The 26952-nt window shown below is 35.9% G+C and overlaps 1 protein-coding gene across 1 annotated transcript; it reads left to right on the top strand.

The window, feature by feature from the left end:
• On the top strand, positions 1-26469 carry LOC145996887 (uncharacterized). Its single transcript, XM_083133442.1, has 4 exons — positions 1-98; positions 9518-9694; positions 12090-12632; positions 25082-26469. Exons 2-4 carry the CDS (start codon positions 9564-9566, stop codon positions 25932-25934), a joined length of 1527 nt encoding a protein of 508 aa, XP_082989568.1. The 5' UTR covers positions 1-98; positions 9518-9563; the 3' UTR covers positions 25935-26469.
• Positions 26470-26952: the final 483 nt, after the last annotated feature.

The following is a 26952-nucleotide window of genomic DNA, read 5'->3' as shown; positions in this document are numbered from 1 at the left end:
TTAGCGTATAGAAGAGCAAATAGCTGTGTGGAGGTGGAGGAGCCTCGTAACAACTCGGCGATCAAGAAAAAAAGAATCCTTTTGGGATGAGCACTAGCGTAATGAATATTCAGTAATCACAGATAAATCGTTCTGGGTAAAACTTCGATAGCGTCCCCAACGGATTTCTTCAATTTTACACAAGAAACTACTTAAAATTTCGGTAACCTAACATAACAGGCCTAACCTAACCTCGTAGGCATACCTCGACCCCGTGATGGTTCGTGGGGTTATCGTGAATTTTTGGGGCTAACGTCAAGGGTTTTTGGGGCTACCCGTGGATGGTTTTTGGGGCTACCCGTGGATGGTTTTTGGGGCTAACATCAATGGTTTAATAAGGTCTCACTGCAGAACATGGGCTGCTTTTTTCCTCTAAATAGACTAACAAAATTTATATCCCCTGAAAGTATGTGCCTTCTACTTCCATTTTCCGGTGTTCCTTTTACGATTACTATTACATTATTGCGCGTAAAAAATGTTTTTCCTGCTATTAAAATCAATGCATTTCTCCATTTGTTCGCGTTTATATTGTTTACGCGCTCAAGTGTTGTGCAATAAGTGAGACCCTTCATTTCGCGGCATTCGAGTTGATTTGTCGCTCCGGATTCCACCCACAGACACACAGTTTCTTTCATTATTTCAGACGAGGAATGCTTACAAGGTTAGGTTAGGCCTGTTAGGTTGGGTTCCAATAGCATAAATACAATGAAAATTGTTTTTCCTGCTACTAAAAGCAATGCATTTCTCCATTCATTTGTGTCGATATTGTTTACGCACAGTTTCTTTAATTATTTATTCGAGGAATGCCTACAAGGTTAGGTTAGGCCTGTTAGGTTAGGTTTCATTAGCATAAATACAATGACTAATTATTATTTAGGCTAAGTGAACTAAACCTAGCTACCTAACAACATAGGCATTTTTTGCTTTCACTAGATTTGTGCAGGAATATGCCTTTTCCTTCGTTGCTACGATTTCAATACTGTCCAACCTGGACACGTTTTTCTGTTGTTTTTTTTAAGAAAAAAATTTTTCCGCACCTTAAAACTTATTTTTCTCGATTAGGCTACTAACTACAAAACGTTACCAAAAAATTATGAACCGCGTTCCTCCTAAGCAGCCCATATTCTGCAGTCTTACCGTTTAGTAATTACTCTTTATGTCACAAATTGATTTTTTTTCGTGAAAAAAGCAAAATAACACCTTGAAGAATCTTTTGCAATGCAAATAGTTAAGTATGAATGTCAAAACGTACAAAATAAACGAGAGAGGTGTTGGGATGCTATCGAAGTTTTACAATAGTTTTGTAGTGCTTTATTTTGAAATTTGAAATTTTCGTTGAGCCTCAAACAAACATGCAAATTTATTAAAATGCACCTTGAAAAGTGAATTCTGGTATGTGGTCAGCTGATGTTATGAAGTCGTTATAAATCCATCCAACTAAACTAAACTAATCCATATTTTTAATTGTCACGTACAGGGTCAACAAAGTTATAAACAAGTTGGGTTTTATACCGCGTATATTGATACACTTCTATGTTTAATTGTATCTCTGCAAATAGGAATACTAATTGAGGCGAGTGTACACATTTTAGTTTGTTTTTTCCCCTGTTTGATATTGTATCTACTAGAATGCAAGTAAAAGATTTCAATATATACTTGTTATAACCATTGAAACAATTGGAGGAGCGAATGCAGAATGTCTCCAATTTCGTTAAGATTTGTTATACTAACTAAATTTGGCCTTCTAATCAGACTCTACTTTACGTCCTTGTCCTAAGAAATACGTGTCATATATCGTTGGAAATATTATTGTATAAGGAATTCAACAACGTAAATCCCAAAGCGAGGAAAAATTACCTGGAAAAGGAAATCTATAAAAACCAATGTTGTCCGGATATGCGTAATTGAACGTACTGAGGAAATTTTTTGATGATGAAGCACATATTTAGGGTGAAATGAGTGCTAATGGAACCTAACCTAACCCCATAGGCATGAATGGTTAGTGGGGTTATCATAAACAGAAAGTGTAAAAAGAAAAAGGTACTTACCTGAAGAGATGCCGGCTGTCTGCAAGCACGGTTTGGAACGATGCACTAAATTATTACTAGGGATAAACGTATTTTACACTATCTACAAGTTTTTGGAACCTGTTCTTCTTGCACCATACACACGCACAACGCACCATGAACGCAAAGAAGCAATCACCATGCAGAATGCAAATGAGCAAAGCACACGCGTTCACAATGCGGACACAAAAGATGAGCCTGCAGTGTGTTAACTCCCATCGGTTACCACCAAAGGCAATAAGGACGTAAAGTAAGAGTCTAGCCCGAAATGTTGTTAAAATGAAGGGGTCACGTCTGGAAATCGCGAAAAAAGCCGATATAAGTGGATTTTTTTTAGAGCTGTATCGCATTTTTTTGCAAACAAAATTTTAACTATGCTAACCTAACCTAACTTAACCTAACCTTACCAGAAATGGTTCGTGGGGCTATCCGTGAATGGTTTGTGGAGCTATCCATCAATGGTTTGTGGGGCTACCCGTGCATGGTTTGTGTACTGATTAGGAGGCCAAAATTAGTTAATATTCCAAATAATAACGAAATTGAAGATAGTTTCTTACCCTAACCTTACCAGAAATAGTTTTGTGGGGATATAAGTAAAATCTTTTCACAATGAGTACATATTGTCACAAAATATAAGTTTTGTATCACTAGCTTCCTTACTGCGCAAAACACCATTTTTCTAGAAGAAAGCTTGAACACCATTGCCAAACCTACCTCTAATCAAAGTCAGCAATGCCATGCTTCAATGATTAATGATCTTCATACCATCAAAAATGGTTGTTATGTTTACGTATGGAGAATGATTGCGGTAATAAAGAACGTAATTTTGCAACATATATAGACGTAAGTGTACAATTTTTACATGTGACCCCCAAATCTTAACTCCAGATAAGTTACCAGGAGTTATTTAGTGAGTATAAGAAGTAGGAAAGGAATTGGAGACATTCTCTATATTGTGCAATCATGCCCAATTGGAAAATACCATTCTACATTGCTAATTATTCATACTTTCTTTTTTCCCTCCTTTTTTCCACAATATATTTTATTATTTTTTGAAATATGCCCTTACGTCTTTCCCCTCACACCATAGAACTTATAGTGGCCCAAGTTCCTTTTGTTTTATTGTGAAATCATCAAGATACGTATGCAAATTTTACATGGTTAGATTTCGATTTATGGAGTTTTGGCGATTACTTAATGCGCGTTTCCTTGACAGTGGTTTTTCACTTCCCAATACATGCTTTCATAGTTAGGTTACGTGGGTCAGGTTTAGTTCTCTTAGCATTTTAATAATCACCCTAAATGCCTTCATGGTTAGGTTAGCCAGGTCAGGTTTAGTTCCCTAAATGCTTTCTACTAATGATCGCAGCCAGAAGGTTTGAATTCTACCTTCTATCAATGGAGAAGGCCTTGTCCATGGGGAGCACTCATGCTTGCATAAGGTAATTTTGTACAGAGAAAATAAAGAAAATTGATGAAATAGAGAGAAAACTGAGGATACTACTTCTTAGGAGTTTATTAAAAATGTAAAAAGAGTCAGCAGGCTGTCTGACTGCCATGCGGGAGACCAAGGTTCAATTCTCAGGGAGGGTGATCTAAGGTTGGAATTTTTCCGATCTTGTCCCTGCATAAAGCAGCTCTGGGACTCAAATGAATGGGTCCTTGGGGGGAGTGAGTAAAGGAAACTGCAGCATGGTTGTGATCACACCACCTCCAAAATGGCCGAGATCAAGAGTATGTAGGACCAAGGGAGTTGGTTTTTATTTTCTTCAGCACCCCTTTTCCAAAACCAAGTTTCAACAGAAAATCCTGTTAACTCTTTACAACGGAAAAAGTTTGGATTAACCAAAAATGTTTTGTGCCATCCAAACTCTTGTTCAAACAAAGGTCAACAAATGAATACTCACCAGTACTCTCAATGTTCTTAGCTGGCCCCTGTGACAGAGTAGCACATCGTGCTATGACACCAGGGGTCCCAGGATCATATCCCAGCCTGGACATGGATGTTTGAGAGTGTCCATTCATCGATTTCATCATATCATCACAAGCGGTGTAGTGCCCAGTAAGGCTTGTAAGTCCACCTTACAAGTTGAAATTATTGAAGAAAACTTATTTCATTCCCATATTTATTGCTTGAACACACATAGCAATATCAGACTTCAAGTATAACATTTAACGAAACAATTGAGGACTTGTTTTGATTCGAGTTGTTTCTCTGTAAGGCTTCTTGAGAGGGCTTACGTGCGGGTGAATGGAAGAAATGATTTGGACTCGCCCATAGCGGGTGTGTTTGCTTACGTAGTATCTTCTCAACCAATGACAGGGCACCCCGATTCTCCCGCACTGTAAAAGTAAAAGTAAAGTAAGGTGCTCCCCTGTGCTTAGCACCACACCATGAAGGTGTATAGGGGCTGTTGGGGTAACGCCCCACACTTTCTTGATCCGGTCATGAGTGGGGGGTGATGTGATCAGCATCACGCCCCTGACTGCCTTTACCCCCCAGGTACCCATGTCATTTGATGCTGGGTGGGTGCCAGGGCCGTTTGCAACGTTAGAAAAGTTCCTGGATTTGAATCGGCCGGGGATCGAACCCGGGACCTTTAGCATGGTAGTCAGATGCATTACCGACTGAGCCACAGCGGCCACTCATGCACTGTAAGGCGCATTACCAGTGGGTGCTAACTGGCGAGATTTTTGTCCCCACTGCATCTGTTTGCCATGGTCGAGAGAGAACCAAGAAAATCGACTCCCGTGTTGTTTCAACAATGCTTGACGGGAGGTGTAGCTAACAGAACGGGTGTCATTTTAAATGTGTAAATTAACTATTAAGTTCACAAAGAGATGGTTTAATGTTGAATAGTACCTTCATTAGAAGCAGCGAAGTTAATGATAAAAGAGGAATGTCGGGCAATCCTAGATCCAGCAGCGCCCGCAAAGTTAGGCACATGCATCCAGTTGCCTGTAATGTTAAAAGCATACGCGTAATACTTAGCGTTATGATTTACAGATTTGTTTTACCTTTTCCTTTGACTAAGTTGCTTGATATGCTTTTCAAAATGTGTGCAAATATCGTAACCATGATAATGAGTAATATTCTCGAATGCATTTGCATTTGCAAATTGTATTCTATGCTTTTCCCACAAATGGCTTTTTAGTGAAAGAAAAAGAAAAATAAGGATAAAAATATGACATGGCCTTTCCAGAAGAAGAGTTTGTGTCCTTAACTAAGCTGTATGCGAAATTTGTCAATTGTTACCAGTTGAAAGTTGAGCTACAGGTAATTTATTCAGAAGCCGAATATCGAGTAAAGAGTGTGTTTGAACTTCATGAGTACTTGTGTACTATCCATTTGAATGAAGCTGTTGAACAAGTGTACAAACTAACAGAATTCTTCCTCACTGTTCCTGCCTGAAGCTCGTCGGTGGAAAAGTAGTTTTCTGCACTGAAGAGGATTCACACATTTCAACGCAGCACACAGACTCAGGCAGGGAACTCTGACTTGGGACTGATATCCATTAAGAAGGAGCTGCTAAAGAAATTGACCAGAAACTCCCAATTCTATGACGACGTGATTGAGGTGTTCAGACTAAAGGATCGTCGGATCGAGTTAACAGTATAAATGAGAATTTTCATTAAGTAATACATACATATGCTATTATTGTTAACATAGAGTGTGTGCATTTTGTGTTTGAAATTTAGTATGCCCATGCATGACTTACATTCAAATAGATTCTATTTAGTTAAAATATCTTTGGGTTTTCTTTATCCAATATTCAGATCAGGTTTATCTAAGGAAGCCTTACACCTTTCATAGAATCACGCTACACCACTGATCATCACTCATTCCCTTCTTTGCAAGTTAGCTAAAAGTGAAGTGAAATATAGCAAATCAATCAACCAATTTCAATGCTCTTTAGTAATGGAGGGCATGTGTTTGTAGTTACCAAAATTACCAACTTAGTAAATGATACTATGTTTATTGTTTATATGTACCAACTAACTTAACCAAATGTGTTTTGTTAATTCAACCAAATTAGTTTTTTCTATGTTCCAGTGTAATTTATTTATGACTTGCGAACATCATGTTGTCATGGGCATGTTATATTAAGTATTGAAGGGAGGCCATTATTATTGTATACTACAGGCAAGCCGTTGATATTAATCTGAAAGGGGAGCTACATTTATTTCCTTGTACAAGCAAGCAAGCAAAAATGAATCAAGTCATTTGTATATTTTCATAGAAGCCTACTAAACGTTGATTGGTAGTTTATGTAGTGACTATAGCATACATGCATGTTTAATTTTTCCTTTATTTTTCAATATATCACCCCCTCAGTGTTTGATTTAATTATGCCACAATTAACTTTATTCTACTTTAACAACATTTCAATAAAATGAACTCAATTCTCCTTTGTAATGTTTTATACATGCAAAAATTTATTGTAAAAGTTGATGGTCACAGGTGAAACTATGTGGCTTGCCCACATACGGAAGTGATTGATATTTAAAGTGCTACCACATGTCAAAATTATAAGCTTTGTTTATTCAACTGTACTGCACCAATTGATGCAAACATTTTAACTAAAAATTTCAGACCCTTTTGATTTTTTGTTCCTTGGATAAATGAGGCGTTGCGGATATGAAGTGCGAACTCAAGAGGCAGTGAGGGCAGTGCATTTCAACTTGTCAGACACAGTGCGAACTTCACAAAAATATAGTAAGGGTATATCGGAAAGTTTCCTGTGTGATTTCCAAAGTTGTTTTTGAGAGAGAGTTTGCTCCATGCCTCACAACTTGAAACACATTTTCCTCTAAATGTATATTTGTTGAGTTCGCCCTTCGTATCCACAACGCCTTAAACGTTCATATTATTTCTGTTAAAAGTCCATTTCTAGCATGATTTGAAAAAAAAACCACTATGACTTTTACCACATTAATTATTTTGATTATGATAAGCTTGGCTCAGCCTTTATTTTACAAGTTTTCTCAAACTGTTGACAATTCTAGAACTTCACAATTATTTAAAGCAATAATTTGCAACTTTTTCTGAAAAGAAAAAAAAAAACACTTTTTGACTGGTTTTTTTTGGGTGGTTTTTTTCGAGGATAGTCACAAATTTTGTGACCATGATAACTGCAGATAATTTAGAGGTTTTGAGCTGAAATTCATATTGCAACTAGATACAACCAGGGCTTAAAGCATCCCACCTGTTCCAGCAAATCAGTTTGGTGCCAGAACTCCGTTCTTGCTGTGATATAGGACACTGATTTTATTTACATAATACAGTACACAAAAGTCAATTCTTTTGTTATATTAATTCTTGTAAACAATAGATAGAAAAGAGAAAGTTCTCATGCTAAATTTGTCTCCTGTGCAGTCTGGAAATTCAGAAAAAATAAATTTGTTTAAAATGTTAATGAGAACCTAATTTTCTGATATGACAAAATGATAGGTCTGATGTTTATATATTTGTTTTTGATGCAAATATATTACCAAGAATGTTTTTATTTGTGGCATGCAATTGTACACCTTTATACTTCTTAAATAACCCCTGAGTTGGGTTATCCCGCCTTTGTAACTTTGATTTTATAATTTCGCTTAGTTAGATGTCATGTAAATTAACTCAGAATAAGAATATGACTAGAGCTTGGTAAACATTCAAAAAGTACAGTTTTAAAACTTCAGGGTGGCTACTCACCGGAAATTCCTTGAATTCCGGGAATTATGCATGAATTTTTGCCTCTGCGAATCATGTGTGAATTCTATGTAATTTTTTTTTCCGTAGACGTGAAAAATTGCAAATTTTAGTACTCCAAATCCCATTGAATTTATACATATTTATTAATGCTCTGAGGCAGGTTTTTCACAGGTTTTTTTTCTGACGGAGGAAAAGAAAACTGCAAGGAAAATAAAACAGAATTCTCTCAATTCCTTTGCTTTGTTAGTCTCCTTTGTAGAACAATCTATCTCACAGATGGAATATTATTGCAATATATCTTCAAGTTGATAGGTAAATTTTAGTTTGAAATTCTTATGCATTTAACAATTTCTCATAGATTAGTATATCCCGTACCATTTGTGACTTGTGTTTGTAGATGTATTTCGAGTCTGAGTATGTGCAATGGCAAATGTAAAATCTGAACCATAAATTAAATATTTTAAATATATGTACCATTTAATTGAATTGAATTAGAATTTTTTGATAAGTTGGAATCGCACGGACCTTTTATATTGCTAATATATTTGTGTGTGTGACTGTGTGTACGTGAGTGGTGAGAGGAGGTAATACGTAAGGCTGAAATAGAGAAAACATTTGCTTCTACCCTTGAATATTTGGAAAGTTTGCCTTGAAAACCAGGAATTATACTTGAATTTTATCAACGTCCTAGAGTAGCCACCCTGAGCAATAACCTTCCAATATAATTCATTCTTGTGGTAAACTCGTACTAGAATAAAAGGCATTGTTAGCTAATGAAGTACTTTTGACCTTTTTAGACAAATTGATTAAATTGAAACTAATGCACACATTGTCATGTTTCGTAATAATTAAATGACAAAATTGTCAATTTTGTATTGAATTCTGTCTTAATGATAAAATGTGCTGATTAAATTTGAAATCTGTGAATCTGACACTTCAATGTATTTCATAAGTACTGTAGAGATGAATTTGTAACTTTTTGCCACAATTTTCCCATAAATTTGTTGTAGTAGAACTAATATTAACATTACTGTGCAGGATCTGTTTTTGTGTTCTGTAAATTTGACAATATATTTTTCTGCAAGATTTTTGTTAATTGTGAATAGAATGAAGACTTGCCTTCATGACTGCTTAAGTTTTGAAAATTTGTGCCAATTCCAAAGATAGATTTTTTAAAAATTTTGATCTTTGAATAAGAGATTTTGTGATAGCTACCTTTTTTATTGAACTTTCTTTATTATTGAAGTCTATCTGAAACAGCATAATTCTCTACAACTGATTTTGAATACATTCACATATATAATCTATTTGTAATTATGGTCTAGTATGTGGGCCATTACACTTCTCCCTGTTTTTGCTGTAATATATATTTTGACCACCTGCCATGTTATGTGTGTTCATACAATTTGTGATTCATGGGTGGATATTAGAGGATTTTCTTGGTAGATTTTTACATTTTTCAATATCCAATGAAAAATATATTGTACATTGAAAGCATGTGTTTATAAAAATACATATTGAGCATTTACCTGGTGAATGCAATTCCTTTTTTTGTGTGTGTTCAGCATATCAATAAGAAAATGAGTGTATCATGTGCTCCTGCATTGTATAATTAATTTTTAACAACATTTTTAATTTTAGAATGAAACGAACATGGATACATTTCAAAAAATTAAGAAATTAATTTTGTCAATAATATCTTTGTTCTTTACAGATACTTCAATATGTTGAAGAGATAACAGACGATTTTCATAACAAAAATGGATGATTACCAAAAACTAACAGATGCAGAAATATCAGAGTCATTTGAAAGTTTGAAAAAAGAGCTAGTGTCAGAGCTTTTTAAATTGCCTGAATCAAATGAAAATGAAACTGTTAATTTGATTATGAGGTAAGTTGCATCAGTGCTAAATGTAATTGAAATTTTACAATGCAATTTTGGCACATACATCTTTAATATAGTTCACTCATATTGCATAGCATTTCTTGGTTTTCATTCTGATCATTGTAATTATCTAGTTGATGAATATTAATTGGAAGTAATGTCGACAGATTGTCACTACAGGAACAACAAATTTTAACATTTGTCACTACAGGAACAACAAATTTTAACATGTATAACAAACACGTTGTAAGAATTTTGCTTGGAACACAATGGTTGTTGTTACTTGCCAAATACAAGGGAAATGGAGTTTTTCACTTTGTGTGTGTGCATATTAAAGTGATTGTTTCTTTCAGTGGTCTTAGCATTGAAACTAGGTATATTAATAGGCATATTAATAAGTCATTTCTGTGACCATGTATTCTCAATTATTAACTCATAATTTCACAACATAACTACACATTGCAACTTCAGCAATCTCATATATCATCATCATCATTCAATTGTTGTGGTTTTAAATCCACTTTGTGCACAGAAAGGCAAATAGAGACGGCCTACAATTTAAAGTGGGATCCAAACTGCTATGTGCTTCCACTAGGTATCAAACCCAGGTTTACACTATGCAATCAGGGGAGGCACCTTTTCATCATCATGGCAGATCTCGGGAAGGAAGCAATGAAGAAGTAGAAAAATATGAAAATGTATTAATAAGCTGTACTTCTAATCATAAATTGAATATCCTTTTTATGTGGAAGGCTCTTGGTGTCTTTGGCATAGGAGGAGAGACAACTCTCCACAATTGTAATGAAAGCCAACATGGGGAAAAAATTGTCTTTGTGTTACACTCAGTTGCTGGCCCCCGTGGTAGACTGGTTAGCACATTGTGCTACGATGCCAGGGCTCTCTGGTTTGAATCCTGGCCTGTACATGGATGTTTATGAGTGTTCATTCATCAATTTCATCATATCATCACTAATCCCCATCTTTGCAATTTGCCAAAAGTGACACAAAAGTGAAGTAAAATACAGCAAATCAATCAATGTTACATCCAGTTGAAGTCATGATGAGATCATGTCGAATGTCATCTAGATGAATGCAATGTGCCATACTTCCACTTGTCTACACATCGTTCATTTACCCAAAGCAAACACATTTTTCCCTGACTCCTGGACTGGTATGATTTCTATCTTGCTCCTGGAATGGTCTGCTATCGCACTAATAACATCACCACATGTTCTCCAGAGTCATCAAATGCAGCAGAGTACTACATCTGCAACGTTTTCTTGAATTTTCTTGCAACATGGATTTGCTTTCTGACAGAACAGATGCCAGTTTCTCAAGTTTCCCCCAAGTCCCTTTGACCCTTAATTGATGTACTCATGTGTAGATGATTCATTTCCATGTTACATCTTCTTTTCATACAGCATAATTTTATTTAGAAGTCACTATCAGCATTGTACAAGGTTACCTATTTACAACGAAATACATATTGTAAACGTTCTATGCCAGTGATTCCCAAAGTGTGCACCGAGGTGCCCTGTCTTGCAGAGGTGCCGCAAAATGTTCCAGTATTTTCATTGAAATGGCACTTACTTGTTAGTCTACACATGGTTTTAAAATGAGCTTATTTAGTACTTTTTTACATATAAAATGTTTCTGAATTTGAAATATGTGTTTCTTTTGGACACCACGGTAAGATCTTGAAACACTAAGGGTGCCGTGTAATGAAAACGTTTAGGAACTTCTGTTCTATGTGAAAAATTAAATGCTGGAAGAAAGCCATAAGGTACCATTATCTGTTATGTTGTAGAAAGTGTTGCTGTTGGTGAAACTGGTACCAACCTTATTTTTTCATATGGCAGATAGGGGGAAATTCTAGCCAAAAATTTGAAACCTACAGTTGGATCATTTTGGAAAAAAAAGTACATGTGTTCTGTAGTATAAACAATTAGAGGTAGCAGCTGTGTCGTTTTACTGCCTGCCTACCCAACAAAGACTATGATAAATATGCCTATGAACTAATAATTTTTAATCACTTGTAAATACTGATAAATGCACTCTTTTTAGAAAAATGATTCAACTCAAAATTTTGTATATCTTAATAGAATTTGTGCAATAAAAATACGGTTCCCATTTTAAAAAGTTAGTTTCATATTAGTTTCACAAATGTCAACATCATCTGTGACATATAACCAATAGGGCCATTTTATGACTCTTGTTGCAGCATTATATTTTCCAATGTAGAGCTTTTGTTCCATCCCATATGTATTTTACATCATATTCATATTTTCATTATATATGGACCACCCTGTATATCTCAGTAATTCTGAGGCTGATTTTTTGTTGTTATTCCTTTATATATAATTCTTATTGATAATTATATTTTCGTGTCTGGTAATTTCAGTGAAAATGTATCATGTGGCAGCTCAGAATTGGAATGTAAGAGGGACAATACATGTATCACATCACAGAAAATTCATATTGAAGAATACAACTCTCCATCACAAATGCCAAAATCCAGAATTTCCTCCAAAGCAGAAGATATAAACAACCACAAGGAAACATCAATACACAAATGCAATAGAAGTCATGTGAACGACACATGTGTGAATAAATTGGATGTTGTTTCTACGATATTACCAGATTTGGATGTTGTTTCTACGATATTACCAGATTTGACACCTGATATTAGAAATGACAATGTGGTGAAGCAATCAGTTGCCTGCAAATCAGAAACCAAGGAAACGGATAATGCATTCAACTGGGAGGAAGAAATTGATTTCGAAGAAGAAAACAAAATCTCATTTGTGAAAATAGAATGTGTAGAGGAGGAAGAAGATGTAAAATATAATAAAGATATCCGAGCTATTAAAACCGAAGAAAGTAGCACAATGAATATAATAGACAGGGAATTGGACAATCCAGAAAATGAAGAAGAATATACAAGGTAATCAAAAATCTCTGTTATTATGTAAAACAGATAATAAGTCTATTCAGAATTCTGATTAGTTCGGGAATTCAGAAATCTCTCGACTGATTCATGACATAATAACGCAAAAAGTAGTTTGAGAATAGCAACTTAGGGTTGTCTTGTTATTAGCAACTGAACATTATATTATCTCTTAGCTTAAGCATATGCTTTTGGTTGAGAACAGGATATCATATTGGTATTGAAATCTTCCTAACCTTCAGCAGTCAGTCAGTATTGAATGCTACCACTCAAATTATGACGTTCCAGATGGCTGGTTTTGATTAAAACCACCTGCATGTGACTGCAATTAACACAATATTTTGAAAGCTACAGATAATAATTCCATTCATTTTCTTTGTCTTTTTGTTCATTTATATACATATTGAATTACAAAACAATCCATGGATTGTTACTATTATTAACAGATGGAAATTGAAAATGGTCTTATTATGGGATACATTTTATAAAATGGTCTCTAACTCTTTAACCACAGCTTTTTGCTTGTACACATTTACATGTAGCTATAATAATGAGAACCAAAAACATATTGATAACATGCGACAAATAGGGACCTATGCTGAAATATCCAATGTCTAAAATTTCCCAAAAATGAGGACTTTCAAAAGTGTTTTTGTAATTATCATTTTTCTTTCAACTTTGGTGGACAGACATGACCCCAAAGAATGTTTTTTTTATTTAATTTGGTCCATCAACCATGCATAGGGCTGGGGTTTTCATTTTTTTTTCATTAGCTGACAACACTGCTCGTATACATATTATTTTTTCCCCCCAGAAAGCAGTAGTGCCTTCTGCCTATTCTCACCGAAATAAATATGTAATTCAAATTATTTTTATTACATTTATGCATCTTCAAAACATCATATATTCCCACGCCACTTCACCTGACATTTGCTTCACTTCATCAGCGTTTGCACTTGTATCTCGTGCAGACAGCCACTGGCCAGTAACAGATGCTACCTCTCTTGCTATTTGCAGCACATGCATTGAGCAATTTGATTTCCTCTTCTTATTTATATCAATAGGGTCTTCATTCACAAAATCAGAGCATGTGTAACCACTACAGAAAACAGTACCAAAATAGTCCAATGAAGGTCATGAACTTTCAGTGTTTTCCCTTGCTTCCTCTACACCCCTAGGCCTCCAGGGTTGCCACACTTGTTCTAAGCTGCTTAGTCAACACTTTGAACATTGCACGTATGTGTTTCATATGCAGTTGATTTTGTTTGGGCTCGTGTATTTTAAAATTATTATTTCATTTTGTATTTATTATGAGTGATATTAAGGAGCAGCATGCTACATGTGGTACATTTGCTAGTGGAAGTAATGGTGGTGTACATGACTGCCGAATGGACATTACAAAAGAAAGTAAAATTGCAAATGTTGACACATTTTTTAGGAATATTGCTTGTAATGAAGATTCTGTTGAGCCATACTAAATGTGCTGTAACTCTGTCCTTATTTGTCCTAGGAGGCTGAAATTATATTATATTATATTATACAGGAAATTGAGCAAGCTTTTCAATGGTATTTATTTATTGAGAAAATTCCAGTTACAGCACTGGTGGCCATTTTACACTGAAATTGTCAACAATGAAAACGCAATAATAATAATAAGCAAAACAATAAAAAAAATAATTAAGAGTAACAAAACAACATAAAAGTGTATAGCAAGTGAACAAGAAAATAACATAAAAGTGAATAGCAAATGAACAAAGAAATAAGTAAAAGATGGCACTATGTGATATTAATTACAAGCATTTCTTCTGATAGAAGACCGAAAGGCAAACTCGGAGGAAAATATATCAATATTTGAGGGGAGATCATTGTATTGTGCTGCAAGCCTGTAAAGGAGAGAGCTTTTTTGAATTTCTAGTCTAGGTTTTTTTGTATAAAATAATCTTGTGTTGTGTGTTGTGCGCATAGGTACTCGAAAGTGGAATTCCTCAAGAAGTGTGTTACAGCGGATTTTGCCATTCACAATTTTGTATAAATAACTGAAATCATTCTGCAAACGTCGCTGATAAGCAGTGTGTAAGTTTAGAAAAGACAAGTGATGCGGAGATGAAAAATTGCGTAATGAGGGAACCCTGTGACGGACTATAGCTAGGAAGAAGTGAAAGACTGAATTGATTCTAGAGAGCTGAGTGGGACATGCCATGGACCAGACGGGAGAGCAGTATTCTATTATTGGGTAAATGAATGATTTGAAGTACAAGGTGATTGAGATGTCACTAATTTCAGTGAAACGGTAGAGTAAACCTAAGAGATGCATGGCCTTTTTTGTGGTGCATAAAATATGTTCCTCAAATGTGAGCTTTTGGTCGAAAACAATGCCTAGGTCTTTGTGAGAGGATACTGCTTTGATTTTATTACCAGAGATGGAGTAAGCTGACTTTAACAGAATCTTCTTGAGAGAGATAGTGAGAGTAGTACACTTGTCAGGATGTAATGTAAGGCCCTATGTCAGACACCAGGAAGTAAATGTTGTTATGTCATTCTGAAGATGATGAGTATCGCTGGAAGTGGAGATTTCTCTGAAAATTTTACAGTCATCTGCGAAAAGAAGGTAATTACTAGAGGGAGCTGTGAGATGGTCGGCAAGGTCATCGATGAATAATATGAACAAGAGAGGTCCTAGAACACTACCCTGTGGAACTCCAGAGAGGACAGGAAGAAAGTTAGAAACAGTTCCTGGAAGAACGACACGTTGTTGGCGATCGCTAAGGTAATCTGCGAGAAGGGTTAGAAATTTGCCATGAATTTTGAATCTATTGCATAATTTGTGAATCAGAAGACAATGACTAACAGTATCAAAGGCTTTGACCAGATCAAAGTATATTACATCTAATTGTGAATTATTTGAAATGCATTTCATAGCATGTGAGAGTGAAACAAACAGGTTTGTAAGCCAGGAGCTACCAGGAAGAAAACCATGTTGCTTTGTGCTTAAGTACGGAGAAACAAATTTGTACAGTCTGTCTTTGTTTACTTTTTCACAGATGATGGACAGAGGAGAGAGTAAGGAGATTGGTCTGTAAGAAGAAACAAGATTTTTGTTACCACTTTTGTGTATCAGTGTGATGTTAGCTTGTTTCCAAATGTGAGGAAAGATGCCTTCCAAAAAATATCTGTTCAAGAGAATGGAGAGGGGATAGCATAGAGATTGCACAGTTTTCCTGAGAAACATGGTGTTGACATCGTCCGGTCCTAGGGTACGGTGAACTGAAAGATATGACAATAGATTCTTCACCTCATCGGGTGTAGTGGCAAGCGTTGTTAGAGAGGAGGAACAGACTGGCAATGCTGCAAGGGAAGATGGTGGGCAGAAGTTACCATGAATATAAGCGTTGAAGAGTTCTGTTCTTTGGTCGTCTATCACACTTTCACTATCATGTGTAATTTCAGCTGGAATTCTACTGTTATTTTTTCTTGAGTTTATTAGATTAAATTTTTTTTTTGGGTTTTCCGGGATTGTTGCAGTGATATTGTCTATATGTTCCTTATATTTTTTTTCAAAGAAGATACTTTGAGTGTCGTGGCAGAGCAGCAAAGGTATTGTGCGTGTGTTCACTCGGGAAGCCCTTCTAAAGTTGCCATGCTCGTGTCTTGTTGGTCAGTACATTCTGTACTTTGGAGTCTAATCAACACGGAAATCTATGAGAAGATATTTTTCCTGTAGGCACGTGGTTCGTCACTGCTGCTTGAATGACACCTGGCAATAGGTCAGCTGCCTCGTCGATGGTCCCATCTTCCAAAAGGCCCCAGGGGAGGGAGTCGAGGGAAAGTCTTATCTCCTCCCATGGCACTCGGTTCCACAAGTTGCTTTTGTTCTGGATGGAGGGTCGAGGACCTCTTCAAGGGGGTGGGGGGGATGAGAATAGAATCATCCAAACTGTCGGGGTCGGAGGTCAGGAGGTTTTTACGTGGCGTGATACTAATATCGTTTAGGGTGGACAGAACATAATACAGGTTGCTGTCCTTCCTGGTGTTGAACAAATTATGTTGTCTCAGGTTTAAACTACAGATGAAAGTTTCAATAAACCATGCATTGTTCGTACACTTTGCTGCCATTCACAGGGTCTTGCCAGACATTAGAGAGGTTGAAGTCCCTGAAAAGCATCTCCCAGGGCAACTGCCGCAAGTAAAGAATCTCAACATTCTTCGAGGAAGAACAAAGGACTGTTTTTATGTGGCCTATAATAAGAGCCAAGGAGAAGATTTTTGGCACCGGTCACTGAAACTTCCACCCACAGTATTTCATAGTTCCGTTTTAAGTTGAGGCATACTTTGCTGGGCCATTTTGAGTTAACACAGATCATAGGTAATACACAAAGAAATTTGCCAACGTTTTCACAGGCCCCGGATTCACATGTATGTCCTCGCAGATCAAGGTCATGCAGAGGAGGTGAAAGTACCAGACCAGGGTCCCCTTACCTGCGAGCGCTGTTCCGTGCTGCTGGGTGAAGCCATGGCGGAGACACGCACACATGTTGCTGCGAGTGCCGAAAACTAAAATCTCCTCTAAGGCAAGGAATGCTACACTGAAGCCACGAGTACACCAGGATTAAACACAGGCCGAGAAAAACAACTGAAAAATCTAGAAAAACAGGAGGACGATTAGCGCCACTACTACAACTTGCTGCCATTTTGCCTCTGTTTTTTTTCAACAAGCCTACCTTTGGATAGAAGCAAAATATTGTCACGTGGCCTTGATCTTTGACTTAGGAAATCTCAGAACATGTCATCACCAAAAATCGTGAAAAAAGTATATTTGGAAAACCAAGCTATACTCTAAAAGATATGAAAAATCAAACTGGGACTGCATTGGTATCACAAGATACAAGATAATATGACTGATTAAAGCCCCATTACAATGTACTAGGGTGAGTCAATAGTCCAGTAACATGCTATAAAAAAAATAAAAGAGTTATCCTAAGTATAAATGGTCACGATAGACACAGGTTAGGCCGAGGAGGAACCATAATAGTGTGTTCCAAGCGAAAGTCCACCATGTTGTTGGCAACAATATTGAATTCAACTCAAATATTTTGAATGGAAACAGGGTGATGTGATACATGAAATCAGGCTAGGATTTAACAAGAAATGTAGTGGTAATGGTGTTTCGAATGTATTGTTATCCAGTATAAAATTATGATTACATGCTTGTAATCATTTTCTCCTTTTCATGGTGTTAGAAAAACAATCATTAGAATGCCTGTAAAATGTTAGGAACTCATCAAGATCACATTAACCTATCAGGAGAGAAGTTGATGAACTATTGCACATGATTTTAATCAGGAACATTCTCCAGAGTTGAATATTGTAAATGGTGTCTCAAACAATTAAAATATGATGCTTCCTTTGGAGTGAGAAGTTCTTCACATTGATGAGGCTAATTTTGATATTCACTGTGAAGTTAATAAAATGAATATGCAATACCTGTGATTTGATAATCTACAGTAGACAGATCCCAACCAAATGGTTGCTGCTGGTATGCTAATTGTGTAGAGAATGGGATTGGTTGGTCCATTTTCAATCATGGAACCTTAAATAGATGATGGCTACTTGGATTTGTTAAGTAAACAGGTTTTTCATCCTTGCTTATGGGGTATGGTACACTTCTCCAAATGTTACTTGATTGCCCTCAAAGTTTTTTAAGTTCAGAAATCATTAATTTGGCAACATTGCTCTTGAGAACCAGCACAGAGTAGCCAACTTTACTGTAGGTCCCTCTACTAGGTCAAAAACCCTGTGGTGAAAGATTTACATTCTTGCTTATAACATGAAGTCAGAAACCATATCGCCCAACATATTAATAGAGAACAAAACAGAAAACTCAAGGATGAGGAAAAAATTAAGAAAATATTTGCGATTTGTCATGTTAAAATTGGAACCGGAGAAATTGTTGTAAGTTTGGAAACACTTCACTCATTCATGGTCCACTTGGAGAAAATCGTTGTCAAGTTTGAACAGAAAAGGGCATAATTGCAGATAGTTTATGCAAATAAAATATAACAACACCTTGCAAAGTACTGTGGAAGGAGCAAAAATTAATAATTCTCGCAATTTGCAGGGAAAATGTGTTCTTTGCATAGAAAAATGGAAGCTTGTGCAATCATCAACACATTTCAAGGCATTTGCTACAGGTGATGTAGAGTGGTAAAGTACTCACATCACAAATATTTCCAAAGCATTGAGGGCCGCGGGTTCAAATCCAAAACACTCCATTTTTTTTTCTGTGAGATTCCATTGCTAGCCTCTGTTATCGCTTTAATCTGCGCTTTTAAAATAAAATTAGTCACAATATTAAAATAGATAGAATTATATGTACGCCAGACACAAATGTATTTTCAGTTGCTGGCCGTTTACCATGGAAAATCCATTGTCAAAGGAGCTGAATGATTTACACAAAAGTAGTTGCGGTAAATGTTATGTAACCTTGAAGTTAAAATAGAGAAAACTAAATTGGCAATTAACTGGTTGTATCCCTTTTCTTCAGTAGTTTAGTAGTTTAAACCACCAAACAGCGAGTTTTATTGATATATTCAATGACTCTCTCTTAATTAATTAAAAAAAATCAAGCTTTAATTTTCAGTGTGAAAAGTATTTTAGACCATTTTTAAAAATATTTTTTAGGTTATTCTACAGGTCATCAACTTCCGAGCCCTAGTGATGACTAAGCTATGCTTCCTATCTGGTTTCTGTGCTTGTTACTTGGTATCTGATTGTGTGGTTCAATTTAGATAGCTGTCGGGAATTTAAGGTTTCCAACTCGTGGAAGAAATCAATGTTATTTCCATGAATCAAGAAATATTTCGTGGAATGCTTTTCACCTTCTGAAAAAGTTTCTACCGTGGTTAAGAATCAATCTTGCACAAGTCGAGCACATTACCACTACACCACAGATGTCACTAGCAACTGATGTACAGTTCAAACGATAGTCCATGCCATAGTTCTTTTAATTTAACAAATTCTTGTATCCATATTTCTCAAATGATGCAAAATAAAATGAAATTGTAAATATCCAGCTTGGATTGTGAGGTGTCTTTCTCCCTCTCGCTCTCTCACTCTACATACATACAATTTCACTTTTCCTACTTGTGAGATTGAAAAGGCTTTGTGCTTGGCCTCTTTTCATTCTCAACATTTCTCAGCACATCCATGAGTAATTTCCCACATGTTTCACATAACTAATAGTGAATACAAATACGAGATTTTGTTAAGCTAAAAGACCTAAATAGTTGACTGTCATATTTTAAACTAGATGTTGAGTACAAGAGGCTTCTTTGGTGTAGTGGTAACTTGTTCGATGTGTGTGACAGAGGACACAAGATCGATTCCCAACCACAGCAGAAACTGTTTCAGAAGATGAAATGTATAAATCATTCACCTCAGTTGACAATGGATCTTCCATGTTGCAGTAGACGGCCAGTAACTGAAAATACATTTGTGTCTGGCGTACATAAAATTACATCTATTTTAATATTGTGACTAATTTTATTTTAAAAGCACAGATTAAAGCGAAGGCTAGCAAGGGAATCTTAAAGTAGGGTTCACACCAAGTATTTTAACTTTGCTCACAATTAATTTATTATTTAATGCATTGCAAATATTTCACTTGAAAATAATAGTTGTGCTTTTCCATTGATCATATATTCGTTTAATGGCAAAGTTGCTGAAAGGCCCATATCAGAAAATTTAAATCTACATTTGCTAGCAAATGCATTTAAAATTCACAAAAGAACAAGGAAGGAGAAAAATAAACCTTAAAATTAAGGAAAATGTAACAAAAAGGACAAAAAGTACTGAAAATGACCTAAAAAAAAGGCTGAGAAAAAGCAAAAAAATTATGTTTCCTGATTCTAGTTGAAGAGAATGGACTGATATCAGGTTTAGCATTGTTTTGAAGGCTCAGAAAAGATTATAATTCTTCAACTTCCGAGTCGTAATCAGGACATTCATTATTTGACAAATACTTTATCTCGAAATACGACAACAATTTAGGTATTTTTCGATCCAAAGTGATGAGTGTTGCTATTGATTTTTAAAGAATAATGAAAAGAATTACTTAGAGTGAATGGTAATAATAATCAAGGATATGTTGTGTAAATTAGTTTCAAAGTAATTGCAGACTTTTCACATGTAGCATGCCTAGATTGAGTACAAAGTTTCTGCTTTGTGATAAATCTCATCTCTGAATTGTATACATTACTGCCAGAAAGAAAAAACAAATACATTAAGCTGCTAGAAACATCAGTCGAATTCTACACCGAATAATTTTTTGCAAACATTTCGGGAAAAAAAATCAACTTAATTACTACTAAACTCCATGCTCAATGCATCTGAATACCATTAAAAATAAAAGGAAAACATTTTTGGAGTGTTTTGGATTTGAACCGATGACCCCTAATTCTTTGGAAAAATATATTTGTGGCGCAAATATTTTACCAATACTCTACTACATCACTTTGTAACAAATGCCTTGAAACACATTGATGATTGCGCAGGCTATGACTTTTCTATGCAAAGAGCACATTTTCCCTGCAAATTGCGAGAATTATTAATTTTTGCTCATTGCACAGTACTTTGAGAGATATTGTTATATTTTATTTGCATAAACTATTCGCAATTATGCCCTTTTGTGTTCAAACTTGTCAAGGACATTCTCCAGGTAGGTGGACCATGATCTAGTGCAGTGTTTCCAAATTTACAAAAGTTTATCAGATTCCAAATTTATCATGCCGAATCGCAAATATTCTCTTAAATTATTCCTCATCCTTGAGTTTTCTATTTTGTTCTCTATTAGTATGTTGGCTAAATATAATTTCTGACCATGTTATAAACAAGAATGTAAATCTTTCACCACAGGTTTTCTCGCCTATTAGAGGGACCTACAGTAAAGTTGGCTACTCTATGCTGGTTCCCAAGAGCAATGTTGCCAAATTAATGATTTCTGGATAGTTACGGTGGTACCCAGGGACCTGTCAAAAGACCTGCATGTTCCCCAGGTCTAGCACCTTGTGACTTTTAACTTCAGAAGCATTTGAAGGCAATCTAGATAGTGACCATCTGATATAATACATAGTTGCTGCTTGAGATGATGTTGCACCTACTACTTTGCAAAATGTTCTGAGAGTGTGAGAGACATCATGAAGTGTGCATACAGGAACATTGATAACATTATAATGAACAGATATGATAAGTGAAAGATATGCGTATATCTTTTTGCTGGTTAAGAATACATTGGAAAAGCCTTCACCACTTCATTTCTCATATAAATCTAGCTTGATTTGATATACATATTACACCACCCAGTTTCCACTCAAAATTTTTGAGTTGAATTCAATATAGCTGCGAACAACATGGTGGATTTTCGCTTGACACACACACACTACTATGGTTACCCCTGGGTCTAACCTGTTTCTATCATGACCAATTACATTTAGCAAAAATCCTTTACATTTTAAAGGGTGTGTTAAGGAACATTTGACTCACCCTAGTACATTGCATTGAGACTTTTATCAGTATCTGAGTTTGATTTTTCATATTTTTTAGAGTATAGCATGGTGTGCCAAATATATATTTTTTCCGATTTTTGGCGATGACATGTTCTGAGATTTCTTAAGTCAACGGTCAAGGCCACGTGACAATATTTTCCTTTTATCCAGAAGTAAGCTTGTTACACATTGTTGAAAAGCTTGCTCAATTCCCTGTATAATAAACTTTATTTCAACTTCCTAGGCCAAGTGGGGCAGAGTTACAGCACATTTAGGATAGCTAAATGGGCTCTGAAAGGGCAATTTCTGTGAACTTTGACCTTGAATTTAACAATTTCAAAATGCACAAGACTCAAAATTTTCACAGTTACCATGAATAGTTTCAACTCCCGAAATTTCATGAAAATGTGAGATGGTCAGGTTGTTGCCTGTGTTGATTTTGTATTGAATGATTCATTAGAGAAAAATATTCCTGTTTGAACAAAATTATGATAATTTTTAAAAAATGATCAATGAACCAATTATTGTTGTTTCGGTCAATTTGGTATGGATTTACCGTATTGACTTCTAAAAAATGTTAATAATTTCTCAGCCATCAATCAAAGAGGGTCTGGATTTGGACTCTTTGCATAGTCTTGAAATCTGTCATCATCGCTCTACATTTCATGCTTTGGGATTTTACCATGTAAAAAATCAAAAATTGTTGAATGTGTTGAAAATGGTTTAGATATGGATCATGTGCAATCTTTTTCTTGCTGAAATCATCAATGCTGAACTGAAAATCAAGGTCTCACTGATGTATCACACTGACAAATAGAATTTACATTTTTTTTAGAGTCACTTTTGACTTCTAAGAAATATTAATTATTTCCAAACCATCAATTGCAGCAAGCCTGTACTTGCACTGCTAGCATCGTCTCAATGTTCTCTGTCATTCCTGACTACAATTAACATGTGCCATCATGACAATATTTGAGATCTAAGTCCCTAAGCTATGTAGTTATTTTCAGAGAGCAGGTCTCACAAATGATCTACATGTGCTGTATTCCAGCCTGCTGGATTTTAAAGGTATTGCATTGAGGCATCAGAGGTTAGGAGATGAACTTGAATGTCTGGAGGAACAACCTACGTAGGATCATAAGGTAAAAAAATTAAGAACAAAACTTTGAACTTTGACTATCTTGGCAACCATCAATCGCAGTGACCCAGACTCACATTGTTGGCATGCTCTTGAGGCCCTCCGTCATCCTTGACCAAAATTGTCACCTATAATCATAACACCAAATTTGATGTCTTGATAACAGTTATAGATATTGATTATATGGGACCTTTTTTTTGTTCAAATTCAACTAGGCTCAACTGATAGAAGTCTTATCACTGTATCATATCAACAAATAGAAGTTATCTTTTTCAATGCCTATTGGTTGTTAGAATATGTTAACATTTTTGCCGCCACCAATCGCAGAGAGCCTAGATATACACTGTTAACATTGTTAGGATGTCCTCTGCCATCAGCAACCAGAATCGGCAACTGTCATTATAGCACCAAAAAGGATGATGCAATCACAGATGAAAATTTGGATCCATCAATCCCGGAGTATTATTGTAAATACATCACCCAAAATTATTACAATCAGTCATAGACATTGCACCAAATGCAACACACAAGTTGATAGATCACATTAGACGAGGCATTGGTTCTATCCATAGACAAACATTACTAGGTTATATATGGTGTGCTGATCAAAAGCATGGTTGGAGCAGCAGCTAGTATTCACTACACCCAATAGCTAAACTCTTGAATCTGTATGGCACCAGTCTGTAGAATTCTGTAGTAAGGTCTGGGAGGATGGAACATGTAAAGCTTTGCCCCTTAAACAAAAGTGGACTGCTGCTTGAGGTTTGATTTGGTGCTAATTTCAATAGCTTCAATTGAAAGTAATCTATTGAATTTAGAATTGCAACCTGGTGCTACGTGTTAATCTTTAGATGTCCAGTTAGCTCTCATTCATGCTATTCACCAATAAATTTTGTGCCATAATGTCCACCTTCTGGAACGTTTTAAAGTCTGCTTCATAATTCCGTCGCTCTTCGGTAGTACACCCAGCATCAAGTAATTTTGGAGAAGTACATATCCTATTCAGTACTTTTAGCACATCGTTGTTCCACTTGTTTCCACCTCAGCCTGCTCTGTGCACCTTCCAGCTTGTCTATTGTTGTTCTAAACTCCATCTTTAACCGCAAACCAAACAAGCTTCTTCCTAAAGTGCAAAGCTCTCACCACTCTGATTACAAAGATAATGGATACTTCCTGTTGCACTCTAAGAAACTACCAACGTTCACAGTATTTGGGCCCATAACCTGTTGAACCTCAGCGCAGAAGTTTTAAGAAGTTGGTTTTTAAGTTAGTAACAAAACGTGCTAACTGTTAATTAACACTTTATTTGTGTTTAACGTGACTGACCATGATGCAATGTACACGACAATCTTCTGAGAAAATTCTACACAAAATATTCACTACAGAGCAAATGCAAAAAATAAGGTAATTTGATTATATTAGGAAACTGTTTTTATACAGCGTTCCCGCATGGGCGAAACATGCTTGCGGCGTGACTCGGCAGAAGGGGAAAAAGAAATAACATTTTTTGATAATGTTATTAATGTTCATAAACTGTTATAAGAATCCCAGAATAAATTTCGTATTGCACAGCATAATACAAGGTGTTGTTACAAAAGGGGACAAAATGGAATTTTAGCACTCAATGGCGTTATATTTTGGAAACATTCCCGAAGTTGCTTTTTTAACAGTATATTTACTTACATTGTTGGTCTGGAATAAATGTAATCTGACCACATCAGATTGTTCTTTTCAACTTATACTTTGCTGTAATTTACTTCTATTTTCAGGAACCAGAAAGTAAATTTAATATCCGATTTAACTGACAATTTTGAGACATCAGGAATCATATCAGCCAGTGAAATTCACAAGGGTGTTTGCCCGTATGAATGTCATCATTGCAAGAAGAAATTTACTCATAGTCACAATTTGAAAGCTCATTTGAGAATTCATGATGTATCTCACCTACACGAATGCACTCTGTGCAAAAAGAGATTTACTCAAAGTGGATCTTTGAAAGCCCACATGAGAATTCATGATGGAATTCGCCCATATGAGTGCCCTCATTGCCAAAAGAAATTTACTCTTAGTGGAAGATTGAAAATGCATTTGAGAATTCACGAGGGTGTTCGCCCATTTGAATGCCAACTGTGCAAAAAGAAATTTACCTTTAGTGGAAACTTGAAAGTACATTTGAGAATTCATGAGGGTATTCGTCCTTATGAATGCCATCAGTGCAAGAAGTCATATGCTGAGAGTGGGAGCCTGAAAAGACATTTGGCAATGCATGATGGTATTCGCCCATATGAATGTCATCATTGTAAAGCTAGATTTGTTCGTCGTTCAGTATTGAACAGACATTTGAGATTACACGAGGGAATTCGCCCATATGAGTGCCTTCTCTGCAAAATGAAGTTTTCTCAAAAAGGATACTTGAATAGACATTTGAGAATTCATGATGGAATTCGCCCATATGAGTGCCCTCAGTGCAAGAGGAAATTCACTCAAAGTGGCACATTAAAACGACATTTGAGAGTTCATGATGGATCTCGCCTATATGAATGCTCTCGGTGCGAGAAGAAATTTACTCACAAAGGAACTTTGAAACGACATTTGAGAATTCACGAAGAAATTCGTTCATAGGAGTGCCGTGAGTGCAAGAGAAGATTTGCTCGAAATGAAAAATTGAAGACACATTTGAGAATTCAGGAGGGAAATCGCTCATTCGAGAGCCCTCAACACAAAAAGATATTTGAAAGTAGGAGTCTCATAAGATTTAAGAATTCACGAGGGAATTCGTCCAAAGAAGTATTTACTGAAACTAAAACAACCACAGTGGTCCAAGGTTCAAATCCTGGTCAGGACGTGGATGTTTGTTTTTAGAGTTTTCCTTCAATTTCATGATATAATCACTCCCAATCTTTGCGATTAGTTAAAAATTCCAGAAAGGCTAAGTAAAATAAACCAAATCAATATATCAAAGTTAAATTTTGAAAAATCACATAAGGATTCAGTAGTGAATTTACCCACATACATTCTTATAGTTCATAAGAGATATTCTTGAAATCTCCAGTTTCCTCTCAATCGGCTGAATCTTCTTGGTGAGGTTGTCCTTGATATCAGAATTTGTAGGTTTCAATTTAACCTCAACATAAAGCTGTTTGCACTGATTTGTTAAATCTCGAGTACTGGTACACTCCTGTTATAAAAAAATTGTCGCATGGAATTTTTTTAAGTCAAACGTCTTTCCTAATTATGTTGGTAGCTATGCAACAAGGAAGTGTGAAATATATGATCCTGCAATCCGAGTGAAGTTCGCTTCGGAGGAGCAGGAAACGTGACTCAAGGTCTTCTTCACAGGAAGTTAAACCAATATAGCATTTCCAAACATGAGATAACATTTCAATAACGCAAATCATCAGAAAGAATGAGCAAAAGTTTACATTGTCTCTTTAATAGTGTTTAACTGTTTCAAATTAGTATTGTCACAATAAGAGTTGACAAACTAAATATATGTATTCATGTATGTGTTTGACAATATACAAGTCCTGTTCGAAGAGAAACCGAACTCCTTTTGTAAAGTTTGTATGTAAATACATTGAAGAGATCCAAGAGTGGTGATGTATAGCGGTGCCCTTGGTTAATGTTTCAAAGTCGTTGC

The sequence above is a fragment of the Lepisma saccharinum genome, chromosome 13 (assembly GCF_977018435.1).
Source record: "Lepisma saccharinum chromosome 13, izLepSacc3.1, whole genome shotgun sequence".
Taxonomy (NCBI): domain Eukaryota; kingdom Metazoa; phylum Arthropoda; class Insecta; order Zygentoma; family Lepismatidae; genus Lepisma; species Lepisma saccharinum.
Note: the sequence above shows the minus strand (reverse complement) of the source record. Positions and strands in the feature narration are given on the sequence as shown.